At 41.4% G+C, this 26,560-nt stretch overlaps 1 protein-coding gene across 1 annotated transcript in view; it reads left to right on the forward strand.

Annotated features, from left to right (window-relative positions):
* LOC148015882 (gamma carbonic anhydrase 2, mitochondrial-like) overlaps nt 1-23,870 on the forward strand; it is an 85,477-nt gene extending 61,607 nt beyond the window's left edge. Inside the window, exon 5 of the mRNA XM_087663577.1 lies at nt 23,400-23,870. Coding sequence (XP_087519703.1) covers nt 23,400-23,687 — 288 coding nt within the window. The 3' untranslated portion in view covers nt 23,688-23,870. The remainder of the gene's footprint in view (nt 1-23,399) is intronic.
* Nucleotides 23,871-26,560: the final 2,690 nt, after the last annotated feature.

The raw sequence follows: 26,560 nt of genomic DNA on the forward strand, positions 1-26,560 counted from the left end.
GAGCATGAGCACTCTGTTGTAATCAGTTTTTTTGAGTAATATAATCAGCCACATTTTACTTGCAAAAAAAAAAGAGAGAGTACAAAATAGAGAGTTTACTTATTGAACTAAATTGAATGATAGGCGAAAGTACCACAGTTCCACCAAGTAACTAGAGCTAGATTTATTTACTCTAGAGCTTAGTGTTGCTACTTTAATGCACTAATACACTAGGTGTACACAGTCTACAATGGCACTTTGATAAGTGTCCACAACACAAATTACATTGGGCATTGCCTAGAATTGGCAAATTCTAACACCCCCCTTGCGGTGTCGATGTGATGAAGTATAAGTAAGCTCAATTACCAAAGGGTAGTAAGTTTAAGGACTTTTGAAAAGCATCAAATTTCTGATGTACTAATGCTTTGGTGAAAATGTTTGCAACATTTTCTTTTGTAGGAACATATACCAAAGCTGATCTCTCCTGTGCAGGATCTTTCTATGACATAATGATAGTGAATATCAATGAAACATAGGATTTCGTGCTACCACAATAGCACTCTGATTGTAAAAAAAAGGGTGTAGAGCCTCCCATGAGATTTGTAGATCAGCCAACAATTTGTGCAGCCATACACATTCAACTGTTGTTGTGAAGGTTTCCCTGTATTCAGCCTTATAAGATGAGGTAACCACTATAGGTTGTTTTTTGCTAAGCCATGAAATGCATAAATGGCCCAAACAGAAACAATGTCCATTAGTAGAGTACTGAGTGTTTGAGTCATTAGCCTAATTTGTATCACTGAAAATTATTGCATATGTGAATATATGCTAAGGTTTGCATGGAGGAAACATAGCATGCACGACCAAGACTGAAACTCAAACCCTAAATGCAAAACTTAAAACAAAAAACTCCAACATAGAGAGAAACATAGACAGAAGAAACTCTAAAGTGAATGAATATTGTAAATGAATGTAAGAATTTATAGAGTGCCCAAGGGCAAAGCAATGGAGTGTCGGAGAGCGACTTCCACTTGAGACAGATCCCAAGTGCTGTGATCACCAATCGGAGTGCAGAGTGCGAGAAACACCAAACACTAATCACTAGAGTGTTAGGGAGCTGATGCGACTGTAGAGGATGATGCCTAAGGAGGGTGGTGGCACCAGAAAGCTGTAAATGCAGCAATAGAGTTGCTGCCTAGAGGAGGAAGAGCACAACCAGCTATTGCTTGCAAAGGAAAGGGCCAAATGCAAGCTCCTGAAGGTCACTTGGAGGAGTGGAGGGCTGCCACTTGATATCTGGGATTGTAGAGTCCAAACGCAAGCAACAAGAGGGGCTGGTGATGACAGGGATGTTGAATGTAGCCAAGTGTGGGGCACAAAACAGTGGGTGACAACAATGGATGAAGATGCTAGGCGTTGGAGGAGATGTGGAAAGTGTGGTAGCTGTTCCAATAGTACGACCTCCATGTGGATGAAGGTTGATGGCTGAAATCTGCACAGGAGTGAGGCTAAATGGTGGGCAACTTGTTTATTTATAGGGTTGAAGGGTGTCCAAAAAATTAGGGTTTTGGGGGGACCATTGAAACTCTCTCGAACTATGCACCACTTTTGCGTTTTTCATTGATTAAGTGTGTTTTGGGGCTGTTTCAAGATGCTAATCAATTGAAAAGCATGTTTAAGCTCAATACCCTCTCTCAAGCCCAAAGTTGAGCCTAAAAGGGAAGGCGTACAATGTTTACCCCAAGGCATCCATCCCAAAGTAGCAAGGGCATTGGACAAAGGGTGCATGTCCGTTGTACGAACCCCCTTTCAACTAGGGTGTCGATGTTGAAGAAGAAAGAGGAGCCTGAGGATGTTAGTTTTCATGTGGTGTCGAGAACCATATAGATGAAGATGATGAAGCATTCTTATTAGAAGAGCAAAGATAGAAGTCACCGCCATGATAGCATCAAGAGAGCTGTTGTACGATCTTTTTTTCCACTCTTTCTCTACCATTTGTTCCTTTTCCCAGCCCTATTTTTAGATCTGCCCTGATTTTCAGCCTTTATTTCAAATTTATCCTTTTTCTCAGTCTTTGTCTCTTTGACATGTGACTTGGCATCATTGTCCTAGAATCGTGCATCTTTTCCATGATGCAATGCATTAACTACAATAGCGATTTCTATGAGCTAGCACATGCCAGAGACAATGGACTTTATGCAAAAATCCCGTATACCCTTTGGCAAATGACAAACATACGTCTCCACTTGCTCATGGAGGGGTATTGATCGATAAAAAGTAACATGTAGCAAAGTATCCTAAAAATTCTTATTTTACTGACTCAAGTTCTTGCAATCCTTAGAATCCAATCGATTCCATTCTATTATAGTGTTTACTTCAAAGGTACTTGTCAACCAAGTGGTAGGTGCCTTTCCTTGATGAGAAGTATAGACCACCATTGCAGTGGCTTTCCCTTCAAGAATGTGGCTGCCTTGCGTATCTTAGATGCCTCTAAGAAGTTGCCTCCAGAATAGATTGCTTCAAATTGCTGAATCCAAATATGTGCTTTGAGCCTATCTTGTGCACTATTGAAAGGCTCAAACTTCACACTCTGATTCTATAGGTGTCAAATTATCATAAATAGGTTGTTGCAAAATGGGTACATTTTTTGTATTTGCATGAAAACCAGCACTATCAAATGTACTTCCATGACCAACGCCAAATCCTTGTGCTTCAACAGTCCGCGGGAGTGTAGATACATATCCATATGGATCACTTTGTGCCCTAGGCATCATGCCTATGCTGCCATATATGGGATTACTCATTTCTCTTGTATTACCAGAACATTGGGTGTTGTGAGCCATGAATTGGTTGTCCTATATCATAGGGATTTGTGCCATACATTTCTATATGTGGTACTTTCCAACCATAGCATGAAAAATGGTACCTCCACCAAAGTATCCTTGCTGCCTCATGCTTATATCTACATGAATACCTTGCTGTCTATACTCCCATGGATTGCCACTAGCAAGTTGGCCATGCATTTGTACTTGTTATTCCACGGGTACCGATTGTTTGTGCTCATCAAGCTTTTTGGACTCTTCCAAAGAATGTCTAGGCATCTCCTTTGGTTCTTCTGGCTGTCTCAAAGTTCTAGAATAGGTCTTTTTCTTTTGCCTTTGCTGTCATTTCTTGGAGTATCCAAGGATATCGTAAATTGGGGGTTCTTTGCCAATTTAGCAAGGTACAAGGGCAAGGCAAAAGAAACAAGGTGCAATGTGAAACTTTCATTAAGTTCGAAAGTTGCAGCTTAGAATCAAGTTATATTGTAAGTTTTGCCTGGTAAGCAGCTCACTTAGGACACTGTAGTTAGAAAGCAAGCCTTGAGGTCAAAATTGGTCCAATGAGCTACTCACTTATAATTATTGATCAAGTCATTAATTAACCCCTAATAAAAAACGAGATTTGATTAAGGAGCAACTAGCTACTCATTTAGAAAGTTAATCTTGGCTATTTGGAGACCACTCCTCTCTCATTTGAGTACCTCAAGTTTGCGGACAACCATTCTTCTCTTCTTTGCCATAGAAATTGCAGATTTCAACCTTGGAACATGAGCTGACAATATGAATGGAGTGTGGACAGTAGCCAATCTTTTCCTCTTGGCACGGGGACTCCATTGAGGAGCTTTATAACTCCATTTATAGCAAGATGTGCCGCTGTTTTTTAATCTAAATATTAGAAAAACAGGTATTTATAGCACTACAAGCTGAGATCCTCTTTTTTTCTCTAAGATCTCAAGCCTAGTGCACTTTTTGAATAAGTTTGTTGCGAAGAAAGTAATGTTCTCATAGTCTTATTTTAACAAATCCCTATATTTGTTTGAGAAATATTATGGGATTACATGGGAACCATGAAGGACAATTGTTTAGGAAAATACTCCATGAAATTGGGTTCAAATGCAAGTTGTCATTTTTAGAATTCGATAGGATGAATTGTTCTTTTGTATTTTTGGATAATCTGCAATTGGTTGCAAGTGAACATTGAAGGTGACAAGATCATTGTGCATCCGTGGATGAGTTGCACGGCAAGAAATCACTAACATACAATTGCTTGTAAAGTTGTAACCAATTTCAAGCATACATTAGTAATCTAAAAAATTACCAAAAGGGGCACCAAACTTTGGGGTCAACAAGTGTCATGTGTGGTGCAAAAGCACTCTTAGCTCCGGTTATACATGGAATTTCCTTGTTGATCTTATTCTTAAGTTGAATTAAGTGGTTGTTAAAATGTGGTTTATTGCCTCTTGGGCTTTGGAAGGCCAGTTTCAGTATCAATTTTGCAAAATTGGTATTGTAAAGGGAAATGGTTAAGGGGATTGTCCAATGGCCATGCGGCCAACATCGACAAGTTTCCATTCATCATTGTGACTATCTTGTGGGCTTGGTGGATGCCAAAGGTATGAGAGCATTGAGGTCCTAGGTGTTGTAAAGGGTGGAGGTTTGAGTGGGCTGCCCTGCCCTTCACATTTGAATATCACTTATCCTCAGAATGAGCTGCCTTTTCTCAATGTTGAGAATAGCTATTCATCTTGGGGACACTCTACCAATCCAACTTCAATATTCAGTGAGGTTTTTTATTTCTTAGTAGTCTGTTGGGTTCTTTCTAGCCCTTTGCTTCTCCTTTTGAGAGATAAAAACAAGGATTGGTCTTCTTTCTAGCCCTTTGCTTTTCCTTTTGAGAGGTGTGGTGGCAAATTCAACTAGTAGGCATGGATTTTTTGCCAACTTGATTGTCAAGTTATCCTACTTAGTTTTTCTAACTCTTTAAAATCATGGTCAAGGTAATATATTGGGTGCAATCACAAGTTGCATAGTGCTCAGCTAAATGTACCCCAGTCATGATGAGATGCAAGATCAAAATGGAAGTTGCGAATGAAATTTTAGTGTAAGACCTTGCATTGGTTGAAGTATGGCTGTAGCATCTTTGCTCTTCCAAGAGCATACTACCTTGTATGAGGACTAATGGGGGTCATGTTGGGGTTTTAGCCCCTAAACAAGGTCTCTAGGGAAGCTGCATTAGATTGGATCACATTGAAGTTCAAATTGTTAAAATGAGTCTTATTATTGAACGCATGCTTGACCTAGGGAAAGAATGAAAAGAGGAATCAGATGTTTGATAAGTTTAAGAATGTGCATATGATTAGAAGCATAAGGATTGATAAAAAGAAAGAATGCATGAATATAAGAAAGTCGGAATGAACGGGCAATGGAATCCATGTGATGAAGCACAAGATGTACAGACAATACCAATAGGACACCAACACAATGATGACTAGCAGCAACAATGCCTCTAGTCTCCCTCTCTCCAATGATACAAGATGATGTGATTCAAGAACTGAGAGTGCAGTGGAGCATGCATAGAAGCCTTGGGGTGAGACATAGTAAGTGAAGAAACCCTAGGGCGAGACACGAGACAATTGAAGAAACCCTAGGGTGAGATGAGAGACAATTGAAGAAACCCTAAAATGGGCTGTCTAGTTGAAATTGTTGCTGAAATCCTAATTTATAGCAGAAATTAGGGTTTCTTAGGATGCTACTTTTCGCACTTCATTCTTGAGGAGGGCATGTGTCACAATCTTGGACATCCGGATGGGTGCTAGTAGCATAGTGACATAGGGCACATTTGGGTTAGGGCTGATGAGTCTTATTTATAGTACTGAAGGGTCTATTGTGCACATCATTGTGTGATCACCACTCTTGGACTCTTGGTCTGTAGGCCTAAGCGTTCGTACATTGGGATGGTGTGGGTTGGTGGTATGGGACATTGGCTCTTGGGATGTGGTGGTGATTTGATTGTTGCTAGCTGCTAGGTTTTGGGGTGAGCCCGTTTTGGCTCTATGGTTGGGAGGTGAGTTTGGTCTCCATCCCCTATGTGTTTGTGGACATTTCTTGTGTTGTGTCTCATGTGCAAGTTGGATCCTAGATGGTGTCAAAGGAGTTGCTGGCTCCCGCATGGCTAACCCCCGCTTCAGTTATATATTTTTGCTATAATCACACTGAACGTCAGTAATTCCTTAGTCAAATACTTAGCCCTTATAGAAGCTGTAGAGGATAGGTGCCAAATGGTTGTCCTCCTAGGTGGGAAAACATACTCTTCATGAAAATGCAGGAACAATTTTAACATTGGGGATTGAAAAGCAAAAATCGGGGATAAAATGGATGCTTGCATGTTCTATTTATACAGGATTTTAGGGCATTTGTTATACTGTTTAAAAATAAAGACTTTCACTTTAAATAAAGCTCTTAAGGAGGAAATTTAGGCATTAGTACATGATAATTTAGGATCAATGCATGTCTCAATTTTGGTAGCTCAACACAACATGCAACCTTCTGTGCTTTAGATGGTTACTCCAAAAGGTATTAGGCCTCAGTTTGCCTCAAATGAGAAGTGTGTTCAGCCACTTGTCCCCATGTAGCCCGAGTTCCTGTGGAAGCTGATGGGCAGCCTGTTCGGGGAGCAAAGCAAGAAGATCCAAGATGACGCTCCAGTGGAGCTCCATGGGTGATTACCATGAAAAGGAAGGCCCTTTAAAAGCCTCATGCCAGGCTGGGCACAGGGCTTGCTGTGCCTAATGGTACATCCATGTATCAGACAGATCTGGGGTTATGTTACTGTCTGCTGTACTTGCAGCCTTCATAAATTAATTGAGATCCTCTATGAGGGAGAGATTTTTTTGTTGGTAAGGGTGGTTCGAAAACATTACAAGACTGATTACAGGGGGAGTTAAGAAACTATCCCCTACATGTTGTGAACCTTTCAAGATTATTACTTGAATTTGTGAAATCCTATACAAATTAGATTTTCCTTCTCATGTAAAAGTTCATCAGTATGTCAGGTTATCTGATCTAGGAGTGGCAATCAATAGGTCACAGGAATGAATACTTTTAGATCATTAAATAAAAATATCAAGCGATTGGATTGCATAGAGGAGGGCTTTGAACAATAGACATTACCTACTCTTTAGAGACAAATTTTCTTGAGTAACCTCGTAGATGAGGGGGTGTGTGTGCACAGAGATGATACCTTTGTGTGTGTTTGCAACAATTCCTAGTTAGAGTCTGGTCTAGCACATGCGACTAGCTCGGGTTCTTGGGGAGGCTTGGAGCTTAGGCAGGTGATTCACGAGTTAGGCAGGGGTTGCTTTGGCAGGTAGACACCTAATTGGGAAGCCATTACTCCTCACCTTTAGCATATAAAGGTGGCAGATGGTCAATTGTGCATAGAGTTTGAGACTAACAATTGGTTAGCTCTACATGGGGTGAGTCATAAGTCCCAAGGGCTAAGATGTATGTAGGACATGCACTTGTCATGCGCTAGCAGCCATGTTGCTTGGGCTCCTTGGAGCACTTTGTGGTCATATTGAACACTAATGGGTCAGGGATGAGAGCAGAACCACCATAGTGATTATGGTTGTGGCTTGGTGAGGACAATCAAGATGTGTTTCCATGTGTCTTGCTTGAGAGATGACTTAGGCCTGAACCCCCTTATGGCCTTTTCAATGAAAGAGCATCCTCAAAGGTCATACAAAAGGTTACATGATCCATCATGAGGGACCATGAAGTATCCAATGTAGAGAGCTCACATAGAAAAGTAACACAATGGATTGTGAATTTCTGAAGCAATCTTCATTGATCTTTAATTGTAGTGGGTGTGTTACTAGTAGCACAATGGGCTGTGAATTTTTGAAGCAATCTTCATTGTTCTTTAATAATAGTGCGTGTGTTACTAGTATCAGTGTTTGGATTTTTGCTTGTGAGCCTTACTAAGAGGACCAGTGAAGGTATCATAAACTTGCAACCAGGCTTCCTTCTCGGATAGGGTGGTAAATAACTTGATTAGGTACTAATTACAACAAACATAAGATTCACATAAATTGAAAATACACACTTAATTACTTTAATCTTGGACATTGAACATCTTGTTGGACCCAAAATTGTTGCCTCTTGTAATATTTCTTTATCTTATATTGCAAATGGAAGGAGTACAACTGAGATCCTCTGATCTCCTCCGATAATCCAAGTGCCTCTTGTTATCAAAACTGACTAGCAAGCCTCCAAACCAATTTGCCCCTTGGTTTGCTTAGGAATTGGCCTTCACTATGTTCCTTGAAAGATAAATTTAGTCCCAAATTTGATATTAATCGACTAGCCTCTTCAATCTCCTTGAAATTCCACAATTTCAGTTGCTGGAATTGAAGTCCTAAACCCTCAATTTTGAACACGCATCTTGTGGCGGCTGTCAAAAATCTAATTTCTGCTGTAAATTAAGGTTTATTGCAGAGATTAACTGAAATCTCATTCTCTAATGGCTTAAATTGTTGGAAAATAGTGAGATAACTTGAGAGATGATTGGGGAATGAGAGAGAATGCTGTAGAGAGAATTTTCAGAGTTTCATCGCGAGAAATGCTAAAAAACTGTCGTTACCTTGCTCAAACAGCCATGGAAGTTGTCATCTATTGCTTTGGACCATCAGAAAGATTGCTGCGCCTTCATGTATACTAACGTTTGCTCTAGGACCTTGGGCTATTGTCATTTGCTCTTGGAGGGCTCCAAACTGCTGTTACATGTTATAGGATTGATCCTTGGTGGTTACAAATCTTATTACTAGTATCTCCTTGCTCTCTAAGAGCTTTCTTTTCTCTCACAATGGTTGAAATAGACTCCCACAAGCCCCTAAAAATACTTTTTTCACTTGCATGGGTAAGTTTTGCCAAGTAGCAGCCTTCTAATCCCAGTTTTTAGCATTATCTAACTTATTAAATTTAAAATATTAATTTAATACTTTTTCTAGTGCTCAAAAAATTAATTTCGCTAGCTAATAATTACATTGGATAGGCCAATTTGTCTTCCAAGTATCCTTGAATAGATATTGACCCTTAGACTAACATTACAATAAATTGGTCTAGGCCCAAATTTGATACCGAATACCACCTAGTGCTTGTTAGGCATAACTTATTACAACTTTTGCCTTTGATACCCACTGCATTCTTAGGGTTCTTGGCCTAATAGCATGAAATAAATGCCATGTGTATCACATATACTAAACAACCTTGCATATTTAATTAATATCTTAATCTAATGTTATCGGCAAGATTAGAGCATATCAAAATTTCACGTCCCCATGACATACCTCCCCCTTGAAATTTGTGCAATTGTGCTTGATTGCATTGCATTGTACAAATAAAAGCATACTCCATTGAAATTTCTATAAGACATTACAGTCACAATATTGGGCATTGTTGTCCAACCATGTCACATGCCTCAAGCCTTGCTGAAAATTTTCAGCCAGCATAAACATGACATAAATCTGAAAAACAATCCAGAACTGTTGCTAGCAGCCATTGGATACATCCATATCTCATGTTTCTCAACTGTTCTTCCTTCAACACCACAATAAAGTATATTTTCAACATAAATCATGGCTGAAACTTTCAATGGCATTTATTAGCATGTTGCTATCCATGGAATCAGCTGTAAACCATTGAAAATTGAGCATAATCTGATCATAAATTGATCATTTGGTGATCTGAGAAGTGATCACAAACTGATTGCAAAAACTGATCAGTGACTAATGCAAAAACTGATCCCAAAAGTGACCATAAATAATTCTCAAATAGATAAAAAACTGAGTTGAAACCGATCAAAAATCAATCTCAAAATTGAGGTAAAAACTCGTGTCAAATTGATCATAAACTGATGCAAAAGTAGTCTCAGTGCCTGGTGAAACTCACACTCATCTACATACATCTCATAGTGGTTAGTACACTGAGTAGTGACGTCATCACAGACATATTGTCAGCACAATACCTTGGATGCATGCTAAATATATCCGAGATCCACTACATACAAGATCTATTCGCAATTGGAGGAGTGGAAGTGCTACCTCTCCCTTGAGTATCGGCAGTGCTATGAACCCTTGCTCTACTAAGCCTGATTGAGGCCAAACTGAAGTCGGCTCTAACTGAAAGATATCTTGGTAAAGTTGCAAGAATCGAGGATAGTCTGCCAAGTCATCCTCTTGTATCCAATTTGCATCTACTGCTGAAACAATGTTGAAGCTTTACAAGAAATATATGGAAACTTTATCTCTAATTGTGCTTGCCTTGAAACCTTCTTTAGATTGTAGGCCTTTATTCCCCTTAAGCATTGCGATGCTTTATACTTTCACATTGCTTAAATGCCAACTTAATTAATATGCAATATTGTATCTAGTTGACTAGTCTCTCTATATACCTGACATGCTAAGAGAACCAAATGCTTAAGAAAACATTCATGTTTACATACTTATACATTGCATGCATTACTAGTTGCATTGCCCTCATGACTAGCACGGTATGGAGAATTTGCATGACCATCATTAGCAAGGTTATCCACGTCTGACGGATGGGTCAACTCATCCGACCCGTCCAGTCCCGTCCGCCACGTCCGGTCCCGTCCGCCATGTCCAGACCCGTTCAGTTCGTTCCCTACCGGAGTCGTCCGATTGTGCCGTGTCGGCCGACCTTGGATTCCTGACGGTCGACCGTTATGCGGACAGCAGGTCCCATACGCTTGGGCCTTGTGGCGAACAAGTGGTCACTTTTTTGACCATTTTCAGGCCCTATAACTTTTTTTCTTTATTTTTTTTTCTTTTTTTTCTTACCTTTCTTTTGTTCTTTTCTTTCTTGAACCTTCTCTATTCTTCTTTTCTTTCTTTCTTATCTTTCTTTTCATTCTCTCTATCTTTTATTTCTCTCATACAAAGACTCAAGATAAAAGATTAAATATTAAGTTTTAAACTAACAAATTCACTCTCCCTTCCTATAAAATCTCCCCTCCCCTACCATCTCATTCATCCTTTCAAGTTCTCCCTTTAAACTTATATGTATTTTTTCTTTCAGCGGACGTAACATCGGACACAAGTCCAAGATTTATTAGTCTGATTAGTACCGTACTAGCATCGGACTGTACTAATCGGATGCCATCGAACATGACAACCCCGATCATTAATACCATGAGTCCCAAATACAATGGGATGAATATATGTGTTGCCAACTTGCCACTTTGCGCCTTAGTATCATGCCAACATTGTTACGGTTGATAGTCACCTTAAAACCTGTGCCAATTGGTGAAGGTATGATACACTGAATTCAACACTTGAAATTTGTGTAATTGTGAGGGGATTTAGATACCAGCCCATTCGTTGTAATTTTGGGTAGCATTTGGTCAATTGGTGGTTTCATTTGTGCAAGTCTTGGGTGAAAAATGAAGGGGCAATTGACCCGAATTGATTGTTGATTATTGCTATAGCAAAGAGACTTTTTAGAATAATGAAGGAGATTGTGAATCTCAATTGTACTCATTCAATTAGCAATCAAGTTAAAGAAATACTGAAAGGGGCGTTAGTTTTGGGGCCATTAGGGTGTCCAATGCTCGAGATTATTAAGGTAACTTGTGCATTTCAAGTTATATTCATTCGCTGATTGTTGTAGTTTAAGTGCTTAATCAGGGAATTACCCCCCTTTCCAAGAAGGAAGGCAAGTTTCAACTATCCATGTTGTGTGCTTTGTTCGAGATCAAACATTGCATTTTCCTCGACACTTTTTGAATTTTTAGATTGAGAGGCATTATCCTTGCTTAATCTCATCTCACTATTTGAAGACATTCTTGCTGTAATGCTCAGCTGAATACAATTTCAGTACTAGAGTAAAGCTCTTAATCTTCAATTAGGTGTCTCAAGTCCACCAAATCAAGGGTTGAGGGGCATCGCGGCAGTGGAACCTTGCAACTAGCCTTCCTTCTTGACAAGGTTGTTATGTCTGATGGCGTCTGATTAGTATAGTCCGATGCTAGTACGGTACTAATTAGACTAATAAATCTTGGATCTATGTTCGATGAAAAAAAAACGTATAATTTTAAGTCTATGTTTAATATTTGAACTTAAAACATAAACTTGGAGATTTAGGTGAAAAGTAAGTGTAAAAGAGAGTTGAAACAAGATTGAAGAGTCAAGATCCAAGAGCATAGCACGAATAATGAAACCAATAACTTTATTATGAGCCAAATGTACAATCTCATTTAAAAAATATACTAAAAGGGATTGAGGTAAAAGCCATCATCCATGGCTTAATCCGAATCAAGATACATGATTACTCTAAGCACTCATATCACTCTCGGTATCAAAGGTGGAAGTATCCTTATCGTTGCTCTATGAGCCATCACCCTCATCAATAAAATTACCCTCACTAATGACATTGCCCTTGTCATTCTACTCGGGCTCTCTAAGCTTTGTGTGAGAGGTAGTGATAGGTATATTCTCCTGGGACGAACTAGGAATACTTCTCGAGCCACTTCCATGCCTTATGTAGCATCTAAGGGGAGCATTACGAGCAAATGCTATGGAAGCTTCATCACTATCAGCATGAGGACGAATAACAACACGGACATGGTGCACAAGTGTGAGAGACCCGCTGATCTATCTCCTCGAGCTCTAAGTAAAGCTCCCTAAATATTTACTCCTCCTCCAAGTCTCTCTTGTAAGTCATACTTTTAAGTGTGCTAGCGGAGAGCTTGAGTGAATCCACATTCATCTATATATTTAAAGAATGAAAAACTTAGATTAAACAAATGAAATTTCTCTAAATATATTTCGTAATTTATGAATAAAGTTATGAACTAAAAAGTACAAAAATTCGATATATGATACTTATCTTGCCATAGATATGTCATATATGCTGCATAGCATGTGTAAATTGGAGGGACGACAAATTAGTTGCTCCAATCGTCGTGTGGTAAATTTATGACGAATTTTGGTGTATATATGGGCGAATTCCTCTCACATGCACTTGACGAACAATTCTAAACCATGTGAAGAGAAAATAAGTTTAAACTTTAAACTTACAAGTTGTAACTAAAATCAAATAAAAAAAGAGAGGAGATTTCAAACCTATGCAAGAACGGGTAAGGCCACTCTTTGGAGGTGGAGCAATTGGTAGCCAAATGACTCCCACTCAAAAAGAGACTTTACCAATAATTCCCGCTTTCAATAAATGGCAGATGCAAAAGCGATGCCGCTTTGATCGGTATAATTGATGAGCTCTTGGAGGAAGGCACCATGGTGTTTTTCTGCCAAAGGCTTTGGAAAAAAGGCATCACGATCGACAAGGACATTTGTATCTATAAAGAGAAAGGGTTTTTTGAAGGCAAGATGCAAGAGTGCTTTGAATCCATATATGGGTCACTTTATCCACTCCCATCTCTTCTTCGTTTAAAAAAAAAAATATTTCTTTTAGGGGTGGTATTCAAGATGTCACTACAATAGGTGTAAGAGGGTAGAGATTTAGAGGGATATTTAGAGGTGAAATTTGAAAAGAAAGAGAGTGAGATAATGTGAATTATAAATTCTAAAACTAAAAAGAAGCATAAATCATTTAAAAAAGAAGAAGTAAAAATAATACCATGAAGAACAGTCCTCCCTATCCACGATGGTCGATTATTGAATCTCCTTCATCGTATCTACCATAAGATGATAGAGGAGGCCAATTGTAGCTTCCTCCATGTCTATGATGTGAAGTACCTTGTAGAAGTGATGGCAATGACAATGCCTCTCACATCCATCCAAAATTCTTTCTTTAAGCAAAGCCTTTGAATGGTCTTTACTTCCACTTGGCTTGATGTGGAATTCCTTTCAAGCCATTACTCGAACTTATCCGACACGACGGGTTTTCGTACTTATTGCGAACATTCGAGGAGAAGCCACATGGCCGCAAACCGAGTCTTCGAAGGCTTCTTCAAATCCGAGTATAAGTGATAAATCACAAGAACTCGAACCATGGAGTTAACAAAGCCAATGATTGTGCAAGTATCATTGGCAATCCTCATTACCCACTCCAACTTGCTTGCCTGTTGCTTCATAAGAAGATCTAGACAATGTGTAGCACATGGTGTCTAAACTATGGATAGAAACTTGGCCTGAAGTTTCCGTCCAATAGATTCACAATTCGAGGCATTGTTCGTGACAACTTGCATCACATTTTGTAGCCTAATCTACAAGATTACATACGATGAAGTTAGAAAAAATTTGGAAGGTTAAAGGAAAAGAAAGATTGCAAAATAATGGATTAAGAAGCATTATCTCAATGATGGCTTGCCGTTTATGCCAATACATGAACGAGCTCGTGGTTCTCCTTTCCCTTGTACTCGCATCCACCGCTCATAGAAAGTATGTGCTAAGTGGGCAAGAGACAAGGATATTGATGATCTCCCTTTTTCTACGGTCACTCCATCCATCTTATAGGATAGAGCACGTATACTTCACTCAATCGGCATGCATGGGCTCAAGGGACTCTCTCTCTCTCTCTCTCTCTCATTGAGTTTCTCAGTATGCATGTCATTGTATGTGATGCCGTACCATTCCTCGCATGGACCGATGACGATAATAGCTTTCACCATCTACTTCCATCGATTCACTTCGAGAACATGAAAAGAGAGATTGTCCTTAATTATGGTGTGAGCAATCTTTATTTCCACTTGTTTTAGCCTCTCCTTCAGAAAGGAGAGAGGAACCAAAACTTGCCCCGTTGCATGGGCAGGAGTGGCTTGTCTCTTGGGCATAGGTGCACCACTTGAATGGCTTTTTCTAGATGGGATAGAAGAGGCCCCTCAAGGGGGAAACTGCGACGGTTGGAGGGGGTTTTTCTTGTGTATTAGAGACCTCATGATCGGGAGAGACCACCTCCTTACTTGCCCTTGCAAGGCCTTTGTGTTGCTTCAATGCTAACTATTTCCGACAACGATCTTCATAGACATTGTTGGGAATATCGGGGCATGGTGTGGCCTCTCCTTCTAATTTGCAAAGGTGGATGAGAAAGAGTTTTGGAAAATACTTGCATTGCCACTTGTATGTGTTGGATTTCTCCTTCACTCATTCGAAGTAGGCGCAATGCAAGTGAAAGGCCTCATGGAGAAGGGGTGCCATTGATGATGTATAGAGAGAGGCAAGAGGGTCACGGGTGGTGGGTGAGATGATTGAAGAAAGGAGTGGAAAGGGTAGAGAGCTTGAGGGAGTGGAGAGAGGCTAGAGCTTGATGGATGAGGATATTGAAAGGGTTGAGAAGTTAGAGGAGGAGAGAGCTTGAGAGAGTAGAAAGGAGTAGGAGGGGTGGAAAACTTGAAAGGATGAATGAGATGGGGGGAGGGAGATTTTAATAGAAAGGGAGAGTGCTTTGGGATTTAGGATGAGAGAGAGAGAGAGAGAGAGAGATTTCAAATTCTGAAATTTGAATGGTGGCCCATGGGAGAGGATGGTTGCTTCGTGCCATTGTGTATATATGAGAGAGAGAGAGTGATGGATGAATCATGAGAGAGGGAGAGGCAAGGGAAGAGAGTTTTTAGACTTGTTAGTTTAATCTTTAAACTTTTCTCTTGAGTCTTTGTGTGAGAGAAAGAAAAGATAGAGAGAAAGATGAGAAAGAAATAAAAGAATAAAGAGAAAGAAAAGAATAGAGAAGAGATAAAGGAAGAAAGAAAAGAAATACAAGAATAAAAGAAAGCGCATGAAAAAAGGAGAAAAAGGTCACTGTTTGACATACGAGAGGTAGGGCATAGTTAGATGAGGATCAAGTCGGACGGGTCCGATGGAATAGACATGGTAGATGGGATTGGACAAGTTGACCCGCTCGTCAGATGTGGACAACCTTGCTCCTTGGTGTCAGAGTGCAGCGGTGCGGAAGCGTAGGACTGAGAGAGAGAACGCAGAGAGAGAAGAGAGAGAGAGAGACAGTGGAAGATGAAGATCTGCTGTATAAAGTGTGCTGTATACAAAGATATGCAGATATGTACACGGGCGCAGTGCGCTGGACTGCGTGTCTCCACCTCGACGATGCAACCTGCTGTTCACCTCGAAGTCCGCTGCAGTCTGCACTGTCTCTTGTCTGAAATCTGCGAACAGAGACGGAATGTGCGCGTGCCACCAGTCTGTAATCTGCGAGCAGAGAAGTGTAGGAGATTGCTGAAGAACTCGGCTATTTATAGCCAGAATCTGGGCGAAAATCAGGGCAGGTCGGCTGCATTAAATGCAGCCGACTGGACTGCAGGCAGTCGGACTGCCACGTGGCAGTCCGACTGGACTGTGCAGTCCCGATCAGGCGCTGATCTCTAACACCCCCTCTCACAGCCTGGGCGGGGTAGAAGCCTGAGGGATCGGGAATGTCTCCGAAGTAGAGCCTGGGGAAGTGCCTTCGTAAACAAATCTGCAAGATTGTCCTCCGTCTTGCAGTACTCCACAGTGATGGTCTCATCCAGAAGCTTCTCTCTGATGAAGTGGTACTGGATCTCTATGTGCTTCGTTTAGGCATGAAAAAGAGGATTCCGTGCCAAGGCAATGCAACTCTCATTGTCACATTGCAGCAAAGTAGGACGAGTCTGGGGGCAGCCAAGCTCCTCCAACAATCTCCGAAGCCACACAGCCTCACATGTGGTGGAGGACGCGGCCCGATACTCCGCCTCAGTAGACGAAAGGGCTACCGTGGGCTGCTTCTTGCTACTCCATGAGATAACACTTGCACCCAAGGTAAAACAGAAACCTGAAGTAGACTGCCTGTGGTCCACATCACCGGCCCAATCCGAGTCGCTCCAACCTGCAAGTACAAGATCTGAACCATCTGTCCTTGCGGGATAATGAATCCCTAAATCAGACGTCCCTCTCAAATACCGAAGTATCCTCTGAGCACCCTGCCAATGCACCGTCTGAGGTTCACTCATAAACCTTGCCAAGAGCCCAACAGCAAAACAAAGATCAACACGAGTGTTGAGAAGCCAAATCAAGGATCCAATCAACTGACGATAGCGGGAAGCATCCGCCATAGGAGAAGAGGAATGGGAATTGGCCTTCCAGTTCGGATCCATGGAAGTAGAAAGGGGCCGACAATCCTCCATCGCAAAAGAAACCAAGAGCTCCTGTACATATCTCTGCCGAGAGATGAAGATCCCCCTCTGAGACTGATAAATCTCATGGCCCAAAAAGAAATGGAGTAGACCCAAGTCCGTCATCTCGAACGTCCGATGTAAAGCTGACTTCGTCTCTTGGACCTGCTGTGCATGATCACCTGTGACAATCAAATCATTAGCATACAACACAAAAAGCACACAACCATCCTCGGAAGTGTGAACATAAAGCTACGGATCAGCCTTAGAACGCCGATATCCCAACTATGACTGAAGGAACGAATCAATCTTCTTGTTCCATGCACGCGGAGCGTGCTTGAGGCCATACAAGGCCTTCTTCAACCTGTAGACTTTCCCATCTGAAGATCCAAAGCTAGGAGGCTGCTCAACATAGATCTCCTCCTTCAAATCACCATTGAGGAAGGCCGACTTCGCATCCAACTGATAGACAGGCCATCTCCTATGGCCAGCCAAGGCAAGAACAACTCTAATGGTCGCCATAGGAGCAGTGGGGGTAAAAGTATCATGACAATCAATCCCTGGGTGCTGTGCAAAACCTTTAGCAACAAGGCAGGCCTTGTGCTTATCCAAAGAACCATCGCTAAGGTATTTGGACTTGAAGACCCATTTGACGCCAATCACCTTCTTATTGGGGGGGCGGGGCACGAGTGACCAAGTGCCATTCCTCTCAATAGCCTCCAACTCGGCTTCCATAGCTTTCTTTCATGGTGCGGACCGTAAAGCCTCCTTCACGGAGGTGGGCTCTCGATCCTACATAACACGGGTCATCAAACAATAGTTAGAGCAAACAAGCTCCGTAGAATGTGCCTGGTGCCGCCGTGACCGCCGCGGACCATCCTGCGGTCCCCACTCCTCAGGAACCCCCTCGATCCTTGAATCACAGAGTGTGTCACGGGCCCATCGAGGAGGAGACCGAACCTCCCCTCGTCTCTCTCCATCAGCTCAAGACTCTAGAATATCCACCGGTGGTAACTCCTCAGGGGTGACCGGTGGAACAGTAGACTCTTTGTCAGAAACAGAATCATAATCAAAAGACACAGACTCCAAAGGAACTGTAGCAGGAGCCCAACTCTCCTCTGGATCTCCAAGAACGGGATGCTCCTCACCCGTTGATATGGCCGGAACCTCCACAAACCGCACATCACGACTAGTGTACACATTCCCCTTGATGGGATCATACAATCGATAGCCTTGGGATTGGGAGCTGTAGCCAACAAATACCTGTCTTCGGGAAGCTGCTTCAAATTTATCACGGTGAGCCTTGGGAATGTGAACATAGGCATCACACCCAAAGATCCTAACGTAAGAAACATCGGGCTTAGTCCCAAAGTAAGTCTCAAAAGGGGTCATTCCATCAACGGCCGAAGTGGGGGATCGATTAAGGATGTGGACTGCAGTAGCCACAGCCTTGGCCCACAGAACCTGAGGGGTCTATCGGTGCTCCATCATGGTGCGCGCCATCTCGATCACACTGCAGTTTTTCCGTTCAAGAATGCCATTTTCTTGAGGAGTGTTGGTATTAGCAAACTCCTGGTGAATATCTTTATCTGCACAAAAACGAGCAAACTCATTAGAAACAAATTCACCACCCTTGTCGGATCGCAAGGTCTTCAATTTTCGGCCGGATCGGTTTTCCTCAAAGAGAAGCCAATCCTTGAAGTGGGAGAAAGCTTCTGACTTCAATGCCAAGAAATAGGCCCATGTCATCCTGCTGTAGTCATCTACGATCAACATGAAGTACGAGCTCCCATGCAAGGACTCGTTCCTCATGGGGCCACATAGATCCGTAGATACAAGCTCCATCGGTGAAGTAGACCGCCGCGAAGCTGTGTGGGGAACGACATCCCTATGTTGCTCCCCATGAATGCAGGAGACACATGGTTGCTGGCTCACCACTATATCCGGCAACCCTCGAACAAGCTGTCCACATGATGCCCTCCGAGCATGCCATAACTCTGACTGTGTCTGAGAGGTAAGAAGAAGAGTAGAGAGGGCGGTGGAAGACTTTAATTTATAGATGCTGTTCTCCTCATATCTGGATGATAGAACCTTCCTTGACCCATGATCAAGGACTCGCACCGAGTTACTGTCAAACTCCACCAAAAGTCCAAGGGAGCAAATCTTATGAACTGACAGGAGATGATACCCTAAACCTGGTACATGCAAGACCTCTGAGGTATGGGTACCACCACGTCCATCTGGAATAAGCTACTTCTTACCCCGTCCTGCAATAGACACAGAAGAGCTATCTCCAATGAGAATCTGCCCACGCGAGGGTCGCAATTGGGCAACACCATCTGATGAAGGAGCCATGTGCCGGGAGGCACGACTATTAATGATCCACTCTCGAGCCTGGGGAGTCGTCATCGCAGCATCAGAAGCATTCGGTGAAGAGTCCTCAATGATAGCTAGATGAAGAAATGCAGTTGATGAGGGTGCAGCCACCGCTCCAGAATCCTTCGTGTCCTTGTTGGTGTCCTTCTTGTCTTTATTAGGGCAATCCTTCTTCCAATGGCCAGTCTTTCCACAAATATGGCATGTGGATTCTTTGTCCTTGTCCTTGTCCTTCTTTGACTTGTTATCCCCCTTCTTTTTCTTTTGGTCCTTCCCCTTCTTCTGAGAGGCTTGACCTGTCAATGCCTCTGACTTGGAAGCATTCTGTCCCTTTAGCTGTTCCTCTTGGTCCAAGACCATAGGAACCAACTCTTCCCAATGAAGAGTAGACTCTCGCTCCGAAGCAATAAGGGCAGAGTAGAAAGTACCGAATCGTGGCGGCAATTGGGACAAGAGTGTGATCACCATGTCTTCGGAGGAAATCGGCTTCCCCGCATTCTGAACCTGCATCTGAAGCTGTCTTAGCTTGTTGATGTGCTCCCGTAGCGAAGAAGACTTGTTTACGGACAAGGTTTGTATCTGAACCTCCAAAGAAACCCGCTTCATAAGGGTCATCCGGTTGTACATCTGATCAAGCTTTAGCCATATCTCTCGAGCCACCGTCAAGTGCTCGATGTGAGCTATCACGGCTGTAGTACACGACAGAAAAAGAAAGGAACGAATCTTGGCATTCAGTTTGTCCCAGTGAGACTGAGCCTTGGCCAACTCTGCACGAGCCTCGGAAGAGAGTTTGGACTCATCTCTTACCGAGGGCCGGTCGATCTCCTCCTGTACAAGCTCCGCCAAATCATAGGACTCAAGGATGGCCAACATTATGATGCGCCAGATGCGGTAGTTGTCGCCATCGAGCTTCTGATTTGCAAAAGAGCCGGTAATCGTCTGGAACTCCAAGTCAATCTCTGTAGACATCTTTACCTGTAATGCCTTCACAAACGCAAAAGCAGCCCCCTTTGACTGTGAAAACTCAGCCTGCTAAGGCTCTTCCGCGTCCTGTAACTTCTTCACCCGTCGGAGGCGATGAAAAAGCAAAACCTGCACTTGGAACTTGAAAACTCAAACTTCCTCCTCGTCAAACAGCAGTAAACAGCAGCAAATCCACCAGCTGGACTCCTTTCTTGCGCGCCCATGCTCGCTTCAGCCTTGTTCCGAGGCGCAGCCCTGCTGCCTGCCCTCAAACGCAACTTTGTGTCGCGATAGAAACTCCTTTTCAGGTTGGTTCTGCGCTCAGTCAGCCCTTTAACACTGCTCTGATACCATTTCAGAGTGCAGCGGTGCGGAAGCGTAGGATTGAGAGAGAGAGAACGCAGAGAGAGAAGAGAGAGAAAGAGACAGTGGAAGATGAAGATCTGCTGTATAAAGTGTGCTGTATACAAAGATATGCAGATATGTACATGGGCGCAGTGCGCTGGACTGCGTGTCTCCACCTCGACGATGCAACCTGCTGTTCACCTCGAAGTTCGCTGCAGTCTGCACTGTCTCCTGTATGAAATCTGCGAACAGAGACGGAATGTGCGCGTGCCACCAGTTTGTAATCTGCGAGTAGAGAAGTGTAGGAGACTGCTGAAGAACTCGGCTATTTATAGCCAGAATCTGGGCGAAAATCAGGGCAGGTCGGCTGCATTTAAATGCAGCCGATTGGACTGCAGGCAGTCGGACTGCCACGTGGCAGCCCGACTGTACAGTCCGATTGGACTGTGCAGTCCCGATCAGGCACTGATCTCTGACACTTGGATGGGGTGATAAATAATTTGATTAATAACTAATTAGGGCAAGCATAAAATTCACATAAATTGAAAATACACACTTCACCACTTCAATCTTGGATATTGAACACCCTGTGGGTCCCAAAATTGGCGCTCCTTGGGATATATTTTAATCTTATAATGCAAATGAAAGGAGTACAACTGAGATCCATTGATCTCCTCTACCAATCCAAGTGCCTCTTGCTGTTAAAAGTGACTAGTAAGCCTCTAAACCAATTTGCCCCTTGGTTTGCTTGGGGATTGGTCTTAATCTTGCTCCTTGAAAGACAAATCAAGCCCAAATCTGATATTGGTTGGCTGGCCTCTTGAATCTCCTTGAAATTCCTTAATTTTAGCTATTGGAATTCAAGACTTGGGCCCTCAATTTTGAGCACGCATCTTGTGGCAGTGGTCAAAACCCTAATTTTTGTTGTAAATTAGGGTTTACGGTAGAGATTGACTAAAATCTCTTTTTTTAATGGCTGAAACTGTTGGAAAATGCTCAGGTGACTTAAGAGATGGTTCAAGGATGAGAGAGAATGTTGTAGAGAGAGATTTCAAAGTTTCATGGTGAGAAATGCTAAAAATCTATTGTTACTCTTCTCAAAGAGCCATGAAAGTTGTCACCTACAACTTAAGACCATAAGAAATATTGATGTCCCTTCCTGTATGCTATCTTCTACACTAGGGCCTTGAGCTATTGTCACTTGCTCTTGGAGGGCTCAAACTGTTGGAAAATGTTGAGGTAACTTAAGAGATGGTTCAGGGATAAGAGAGTATGTTGTGGGGAGAAATTTCAGAGTTTCATTGCGAGAAATGCTAAAAATCTATTGCCGCCTTTCTCAAAGAGCCATGAAAGTTATCACCTAGAACTTAAGACTATCAGAATGATTGTTGCCCTTTCTTGGATGCTATCCTCTACACTAGGACCTTGGGCTATTATCACTTGCTCTTGGAGGGCTCCAAATTGCTGTTACATGTTATAGGATTGATCCTTGGTGGTTGCAAATCACATCAATAGCGTCTTCTTGCTCTCTAAGTGCATTCTTTTCTTCCACAATGGTTGGAATAGGCTTTCATCAGTCCCTAAAAACGTTTTTCCCACTTGCATGGGTAAGTTTTGTTGACTGGTAGCCTTCCAATCCTATTTTTCAGTATTATTCAACTTATTAAAGTAATTTTTAAAATATTAGTTTAATAAACATTTTTGTGCTTGAAAAATTAATTTCACTAGCCAATAATTACATTGGATAGGCCAATTTGTCTTCCAAGTATCCCTAAGTAGATATTGACCCTTAGATTGACATTAATTAATTAATAAATATAGTCTCTAATATCAACATTTTTTTGTGTGTTCTCCTCTCTTCACTCAACCTTTCTCTTTACAAGACCCTCCATACATAACTTCTTAGTCTAGGCTCAAATCTGACACCAAGTACCACCTCGTGCCTGTTAGGCATAACTTAATACAACTTTTGCCTCTGACATCTATTGCATCCTTTGGGTTCTTGGCTTGTTATCATGAAATAAATGTCGTGTGTATTATATGTGCTAAACCACCTTGCACGTTTGATTAATAATCAAATGTTATTGGCAAGATTAGAGCATCTCAAAATTTCATGTCCTCGTGACTAAACCTGTAGTGTTGATGGGTTTAGGACACTTGATGTGCAACACATTTCTATGTTCGTGCTTATGTGTATAGTATAAATCTGAGAGAGAGTACTCATTTGGGGCTTATATATGACCAACATCTCTTGTGTCCTAGATCAATCAACTTCTTGTTTGCTCATTTCTTTTGCAAATGTATACATGTGCCTAGCAAGTTTGATTTTTCATATAAATGTTCATCTTTAATAACCGAAGCTTTTTTCTCTAGTGCATCTTGGCCCTTGGGCTTGTTGTATCACAGCTATATACATTACCATGGTTGTCGTGGCAAAGTTATAACTGGACTCCTAGGGTACATTCCTGTATTCAGAATTCTCGTATAACTTTTGAGTCTAAAACTTGATAACCAGCGAAGGGCTTTCCACAGTTTGTAGTGTTGTTGACGTTGATGGGAAAAGTTTGCTGACAGAAGGTAATCGAAGTTTGGGAGAAGGAAGAAGAAGAAGAATCACATATATCCAGTGGCATTAGCGGGAGGCTGTTATCTTTACATTAAAAACTACCGTGCGTGCGTGTGTGTGTGTGTGTGTGTTCTATTGATGTCTTTTTAGACTCGTATCTTTAGGCAAGAAATAGTTGTAAAGGGTAAAGCGACGCCGTTGAGTGCGTTTAATTTGGGGGGGGGTGTAGGTTTGGGCTGGAAACCCTGCAAAGTTCATGAGGAAGCTGACGGAGGAGGAGTTGGCGTTCTTCGGCAAGGCCGCCGAGAATTACGCGCAACTGGCGGAGGTGCACGCCCAGGAGAATGCCAAGACTCACGAGGAGATCCAGGCCGACAAGGCCCTCCGCAAGAGATGGGCAGCCTACGACGAAGACTACGACTCGCATCTCGGCATCCTTCGGGAGAGGCCCCCGCAGCACTTCCTTCTGCGGGACCCCAAGTTGGCGGCGCCCTCGCATCAACTTGTGGTGCCGTAGTAGCCACACCACTCCCCTTCTCCATCAGGGAACAGCTTCTCCCCGCGCAACCACAATAATAATGCACAGCCTTGACCCTTCAAATTGTTCTGAGTTCACGCCGCCCTTACAGATATTTGTATCAGCATTTTGCCACCTTTGTAACTGAATTCTTTCGAAATTTGACGCTTTTGAACGTGCTAATCTCGAATTTCACACACACACACACACACACACACACTCACTCACACTCACACCTAAGATTTTACGATTCTTTAACCGAATTCTCAAAGCTTTTGACACGCGCAGCCTGCAAGTCTGGAATTTTGTCTTGCTGGAACACATGCTCCATTGCTTGAATCCATCTCTCCTTGTGCCCAAAATATCACCCTCCTATGCATTGTGCTTCCATGTTTTAAAGGAAAATGGGCTACTTTTAAAAGAGAATCCATAAGTGCTATATTAACCAATTTTTCATGAAGGCCAATGTAGATGGTGGACTTGCAAGGCTTCAATCATGATTCTTATTTATTGTAGTTGATTTGTCATAAATGTGAATTCTTATTGCTTGCAATAAACACATTTAGGGTTTTTGATGAAGTCTTAAGCCGTGCATGTGCGTGTATATATACATGGATATGTACGCGCATGCACACAAAATTCTCAACCCTAGGGGTGATGGTTACATTTCACAGTCTGACATTTGTCATAACTTTGGAGTTTTCATAAATTGACTAGAGGATTCAAATATCTCACAACTAGAATTGCAATTTTATTTCCTTTAATATGTAATGTCTCCAAGAATATTAGGAACAATTTGATTGACATTTGGGCCTTTTAAGAATTTCCACCTTACTATAATAATATGATTAAAAAAAACCACAAAGTAGAAAGAAACATTTTAAATCTCAATTACCTTTTAAGTAAGAGTAGAATGTTCAATACATTGAATTCGATGGCTTATGTTTGAATCAATCTTAATCAATGACATACTCATTATTAAGAGTTGAGCAAAACAACATTGCACAAGTATGATTTGCCATTATGGTCAATTTTGAGGCCAAATAGATGGTTTGATTGACTTTCATTAAGGATGAGATTAGTAAAGAGAAATATGATAATACCTTGTGGTAAAAAATAACACTCAACTCTCTACTAATTTGGTCAACTTTTCTCTAGTTTTAGCAAAAATGTGATTAAGAGTCTCTACCCTTATTCTCTTGAGGAACTTCCAATTCAAAGCTTCATGCTTGTGTGATAATTTTTGTTTTATTTTGTTTTATTTTTTCTTGTGGATTTTAAAAAAGGGGTACTATTTTTAGTCCCCTTTTAGGTAAAAAAGAAAAAAAATTTACCTCAATCTGAGAGATATTTGAATACTTTTCAATTCGTGCTCTTCTGTGTGCACTTGTCTTGTAGCTTCATTATTTTGGTACCCAATGCCAATCTAACCTCATGTATCAAATATATTTGCTTTATTTTGAACCTTAGCTCTTTTAATATCTCAGTTCTTTTATGAATTCATACATGGATATGCTACAATCTAAGGGACAATAATCTAAAGTTTCCACCAATTTACAAGCTCCAGGTTGGGAAAACTCCACTCTCCTCTTGCAAAGGTCCTCATAAAATCAACAAATGGAAAATAGAAAATGTCAACTTTCACGAGAAATGATAGATTATGGGGTTTAAATTACAAGATAAAAAATAGTATGTAAGTATTCATATGCTATTCTACAGAAGATCTAATATTTTCAGTAAGAAGGAAGAATAGAAAAGACATACTCTTACTTGCCCAAGCAAAGAAAAACTAGTTGTGCACACCTAGAATCAAAGATGAGTTCCTTAATTTAATTGGAAATATCTTTTTCTTATCTTCAAATTGTAGCAAGGTGCATTTGCCCCATTTTTTTGTCCTTGCTTGCTCTTATCTTCCCCTTATTCTTTATCTATGTTTATGAGAATGTAGTCTTGTTCTTGGAGCTAGGATGCTTGTTCTTTGAAGTCATTAGTTTATATTTTTATTAAAAAGTTACAGACTTCTTATTTTGCATGTTTCTCTTTGAAAGTGGTAGGCTTATTTTGACAAATATCCATTGTGAGACCATATCTACATATATGTTCAATAGTAGGTCTAATTGTCTAACATGCTATAAGATGCGTGTAAAGATATTGCTGTAAGTTAATAAATGTGTTGATAGACACCTTAAAGAACAAGACAAGGCAAATATGAACACAATGTTGCATGCCACAAATACAAATATGTATTTTTGATAACACCTTTGTGTTTGTGCATGTTTTAGAATGCATCTTCATGCAAAGAGAGAGGGTTTGGTTGTGAATAATTATATGAAGAATTTTAAGACTTTGTGCACATTCACAACCCACCACTGCATAGTGCATAAAGAAAGATAATGATACATAGCAATTGTGTTCTTTGATAGGTTGAAAGATAATTGTGATTCAATTATGTGCACATTAAGCCAATGCAAGAGTGAACCAATCTCATGACCATAGGGGAGCTATGATATTTATTGTCAATGAACAATTTTCTTTGTGGTTCATTGATCTATATATGATCCTCCTTGGAGTTTGGATAGAGAAGTTACTTGAATTAGGCTTGCTAGGGGTACATGCAACCATAGGCATAGGCTTAGCTCGGTGTAGGTATAGGCTATGCTAGGCATAAGTGTAGACTAGGTTAGGCATAGGCTAGGTATAGGCATAGTTGTAGGCTATGCTATGCTAGGCTAGGCTAGGTCTAGGCATAGGTTATAGATAAGCATAGGCTATGCTAAGTGTAGGCATAGGCTAAGCTAGGCAGTAGCATAGACTAGGCTATGCTAAGCTAGATTAGGCTAGGCTAAGCTCAGTGCAAACATATGCTAGAAATA

This window comes from Lygodium microphyllum, chromosome 23 (assembly GCF_053477565.2).
Source record: "Lygodium microphyllum isolate KBCC chromosome 23, Lygodium_microphyllum_v1.1.10, whole genome shotgun sequence".
Classification (NCBI taxonomy): Eukaryota; Viridiplantae; Streptophyta; class Polypodiopsida; order Schizaeales; family Lygodiaceae; genus Lygodium; species Lygodium microphyllum.